Below are 4,627 nucleotides of genomic sequence, written 5' to 3'. Positions count from 1 at the left end.
GGCGGCGGCTCCGGGCGCGGCTCCCCCGGCGCGGGCAGCGCAGCCGGCACCGCGCGGCTCCCACTGACGTGGAGACACGCGCACCCCAACGCGCTGCCTGGTTACTGCGCCAACGGGCAGCCCGCGGGGCCAACCGGCGCGCGGCTCGGCGGGCCGCCCGCTGAGCCGCCCAATGGAATCGCGAAGCCGCGGCGGGCAAGGCGGGCCCTCCACTGACAAGCGGAAGCGAGCCAATGGCAGGGCAGAGGGTAGAAGCCGCAGGCCAATAGCCCGGAAGCTGCGGGGCACAGCAAGGATGGTTGAGCGGCAGCAGCGGGAGCGGCGCGTTGCCGCCGCGCGGCATTGTGGGTCCGCCCGGCCGTCGCGCGGGGCTCGGGGGCGGCGGGAGCGTCCCGGGGGCGGCCGCGCTGCGCGCACCGGGCCGCGCGGGACCGGACCGGATTGAACCGGACCGGACCGGACCGGACCCGACGGGACCGGCAGCGCCTGGGCCTCGCGGAGCGTCCCGCCCCGTCCCGGAGCGTCGCCACTGACCCCGTCCCGCAGCCCCGCGCAGCGTGCGGCACGGAGCTGGGTCTGCCCCGCAGCCCTGGACACGGGATCACAGAATCGCTGGGGCTGGAAGGGCCTCCCGCACCCCAGGGCGCRGGGTGGGACACGGGGACAGGGCCGTCCCTCTTCCGTTTACTCCTCACTCAATGCCCCGGTTCTCTTGCGCGGCACACTACAATGACAAACATCAGGGGAGCGCGATCTGTACAAATTCTGCAGGTTCCTGCCATCGGATCACAAAAGCTGGGCTTTACCCTCGCCACAAGGATGCAGCCTTTGAGCAAAGCGTCTGCCTTGGGCCTTCCTCCTCAGCAAACGAGAGGATACAGAAAGGCTGCAAACTCCCCGGCAATTGTCTGCGCAAGGGGGACGGCGGGACTGAGAATTTAACAAATATTTGTTGCCAGCCAGCTCAGCCTCTGCAGTCTGCACTGATGGATAGGACCAGCTTTGYGCCATCCATTACCTCTGCTCGGCCCCTGCTTCTTCAGAGTCATACACAGAGCCCAAATACCAAACCGTGGGCACAGGCACTACAAAAATAGCCCGGCAGATGAAATAGCCTGAGACAGATTGAAAATCCATCCCTTCTCTCGGAAGCGCTTGCCATTTCCCTGAGATTTAACAGGTCTCCAGAGAAAAGGCAGAACCAGTGATGCGACTTAGCAGGTACAAGCAGTGGTTGTGCCCAGGGGCCACGTGAAGCCGCTCAGAGCTGGGCATTGCCAAAGCGCTCCYGAGCAGATCCGCGCTGCTTCGGAGCGGCTGCTGCTTTCCGGAGCCAGCGCGGGTAGCGGCGAGCCCCGACACAGCGGAAGGCTCTGCAAATGAAAAGTGRTGCTCTGCATCTCGCTCCAACGGGGGCCAGAAGCTGGAAGTGAAGCAAGAGAGCTAAGCTGAGGCTCTCAGGGATGTATATAAGGTGCTCCCCTGGGAATTAGCAAAGCACCTTGCTGAAGCTATGGAGCAGCTGTTCCYGTTAAGTCGTGTCCCAGGATCTCTGCGTGTGTGGGTGACGTGGCGCTCTCCCGATGCGCATCCCTCGTAATGGTTTCCATTGTCGCTACGCGGCCAGGAGACACCATGCCTTCCTGGCAGGAGCGACGTGGCCGCAGTTCGTCACGTCTTCGTCATCTCTTGGCTGGCTTGCGGCTACRTGATCCACCTGGGCACGAAGCCCACGGCACTTGGCAAGTGCCAGCCGGGGGAGCGAGCTGCGCTAGGAGCCCTGGCGACCACAAAGGCATTAGCTCTGCCCTCTGTTCTGCGCCCGCAGCCGCCTACCCCGCTAAGCCAAGGAAAATTCAAGCCTTAGTCCTGATCTTCAAGGCATTTGATGGCATGGGCCCAGCGTGGCTAAAAGATCAGGTAGCGCATGAAGATAGAAACCATGACCAACGCGCCTCGCTCCAGGAGCACTGGACACACTGCTGCCTGCCACAGTGATGAGGCTCCCTCCGAGAACAAGCTCTTCCCGGATAGTGGGGAAAAAGTATTTCTGAGATGCTGAGTAATTCCCCCCCTTTGCATATCCATCTCTGCCAAGATGCGAGTTGGGCTTGCTCGAAGTTTAGTTTGCTTTTGTTTTGTTTTGTTTTGTTTTTTTTCTTTATAAATTAGCACCATCTGTCTCCTGGACCCAGGTGAAGTTCTTGGTCTCTTCGCCAGCAGTGAGTTCTCCAGCCGTCAAGATGAGCTACAACTAAGACATCTTGGCACCGACCAGCAAGAGCTGCTACTTATTTCAACAGCAAGTGCTCAAGAGACCATCATGGGGACAGCCCAGCAATTACAGGGAGGTTTCCTAGTTAAAAACTCTTAGTTTGGGTCCCTGGATTGTGCTGACTAATCCATCATTCTTCATACTGCTCTGCACAGAGTACAAGCTTGTGACGTAGTGTTGGCTCAAATTTCTGTAAAAAGCTGCGGCAAATATGGTTATCATGTATGCTTTAAAGTAACGTTGATGGCCAAAGGGTTGGAGAGGAGCGAGGGCAGTTCAAAATGTGGCCCCATCTGTGTTTCAGCCCTTGGGCAGGGATTTCAGCTGCCCCGTGGCCAGACTGCGCCCCAGCGAGTGCGAGTGCTGCCGTATCCTGTCTGCTTCGTGTGATGGAGACAAGTTTACGCAGAGACAGGTTACAAACTGCGATGGAAAAAGACGTGGTGCAGTTTGTTGTCATTTTTGGCAGGCCAAAAGCAATGAAGCAAACACGAACCTCGGATTAGGAAAACACGGCAATTTCTCAAGAGCATGTCAGCATTGTGACTCTCTAAACTCTCCACACTTCTATTGAATTAACATGTTTATGCACGGTTTTGAACTGTAATCCATAATGCTTATGTCCACTTAACCTCTCTTTACATCCTGTGCTATTTCACATGCATTTGTCTTCCCGTACATACCCACATGCCAGTGCGTTATGCATTTAGCAGGCTCCCGAAACACAGTCCATAAATCACCCGGGGTTAAAACCTGGGGTTAAAATTCACTCCTATTCTCACAACACTATTTCCTAATCTCTAAAACGTGTCAGTGGAAGAGCTCGAGGGCGACCTTTGGCATCATAAATCGGCGAGCAGGTCAGCATGGAAGTGACCCCGGGAAAGCTTGGCTGCAGCGTGGCGCATCCCGCCCCGGAGGCGCCCGCCGACGGAGCGCTCCCCGGGGCGCGGGCATCCCGGGTCAGCACAAAGGCTTGGCCCCGCTCTGCACACCAAATCCTGGGATATTGCAGGACATGGGGCTTGATCTAAAGGGATGCCGCATTTTGGGACATTTCAGGGAACGACTGGACCCTGCGTCGCTGCCCTGAATGGATGTTTTCCCATGAATTTGGTTGGAAACAGGCTGCGTCCTGAAGCACAGGTAGCACTGGGGAGCCGAGTGCTTCCTGCGCAGCAGGTAACCAGCTGCCTTGTCCTGGGAAAGGCGACATGGATCACCAGGGAAGTGCAGCCCGGCACGGCCTAGACGCGGTGGGGACTTGCAGAGAACGGTGTGCAATGGCACTGGTAACCACAGTATGGTCCGGCCCGGTGCAGCCCGGCCCAACATGGCCCAGTGCTGCCCAATATGGCCCGGTGCTGTCCAATACAGCCCAGAGCTCCCCAGCACAGCCCAGCATGGCCTGGTGCAGCCCGATACGTCCTGGTGCAGCCCAGCACAGCCCAGCCTGGCCCGGTGCTGCCCAGCCCGGCCTGGTGCTGCCCTATACAGCCCGGCCCTGTACTGCCCTAGACAGCCCGGTCCCGTGGCGCCCAGCCCGGCCCGGTTCTGCCCTAGACAGCCTGGCCCGGTGCTGCCCAGCCCGGCCCGGTACTGCCCTATACAGCTTGGTCCTGTGCTGCCCAGCCCGGCCCGGTACTGCCCTATACAGCTTGGTCCTGTGCTGCCCAGCCCGGCCCGGTACTGCCCTAGACAGCCCGGTCCCGTGCTGCCCAGCCCGGCCCGGTGCTGCCCTAGACAGCCTGGCCCGGTGCTGCCCTAGTCAGCCCGGCCCGGTACTGCCCTAGACAGCCCGGTCCCGTGGCGCCCAGCCCGGCCCGGTGCTGCCCTAGACAGCCCGGCCCGGTTCTGCCCTAGACAGCCTGGTCCGGTGCTGCCCAGCTCGGCCCGGTTCTGCCCTNCCGGCCCGGTGCTGCCCTAGACAGCCCGGCCCGGTTCTGCCCTAGACAGCCTGGTCCGGTGCTGCCCAGCTCGGCCCGGTTCTGCCCTAGACAGCCCGGTCCGGTGCTGCCCAGCCCGGCCCGGTGCTGCCCACCCCGGCCCGGTGCTGCCCACCCCGGCCGGGTGCTGCCCTAGACAGCCCGGTCCCGTGCTACCCAGCCCGGCCCGGTGCTGCCCTAGACAGCCCGGTCCCGTGCTACCCAGCCCGGCCCGGTGCTGCCCTAGACAGCCCGGTCCGGTGCTGCCCAGCCCGGCCCGGTTCTGCCCTAGACAGCCCGGTCCGGTGCTGCCCAGCCCGGCCCGGTGCTGCCCACCCCGGCCCGGTGCTGCCCTAGACAGCCCGGTCCCGTGCTGCCCAGCCCGGCCCGGTGCTGCCCTAGACAGCCCGGTCCGGTGCTGCCCAGC

General features: G+C 61.6%; 1 protein-coding gene across 1 annotated transcript in view; it reads left to right on the top strand.

The window, feature by feature from the left end:
- Positions 1–1,942: 1,942 nt before the first annotated feature.
- Positions 1,943–4,627, top strand: part of PITX3 (paired like homeodomain 3) — a 21,091-nt gene continuing 18,406 nt past the window's right edge. Inside the window, exon 1 of the mRNA XM_026050398.1 lies at positions 1,943–2,033. Within this exon, the coding sequence (XP_025906183.1) occupies positions 1,943–2,033 (91 nt within the window). The remainder of the gene's footprint in view (positions 2,034–4,627) is intronic.

Source organism: Nothoprocta perdicaria, unplaced genomic scaffold (assembly GCF_003342845.1).
Source record: "Nothoprocta perdicaria isolate Ctin4 unplaced genomic scaffold, notPer1 scaffold_110, whole genome shotgun sequence".
Classification (NCBI taxonomy): domain Eukaryota; kingdom Metazoa; phylum Chordata; class Aves; order Tinamiformes; family Tinamidae; genus Nothoprocta; species Nothoprocta perdicaria.
This window is presented reverse-complemented; position numbering and strand designations above follow the sequence as displayed.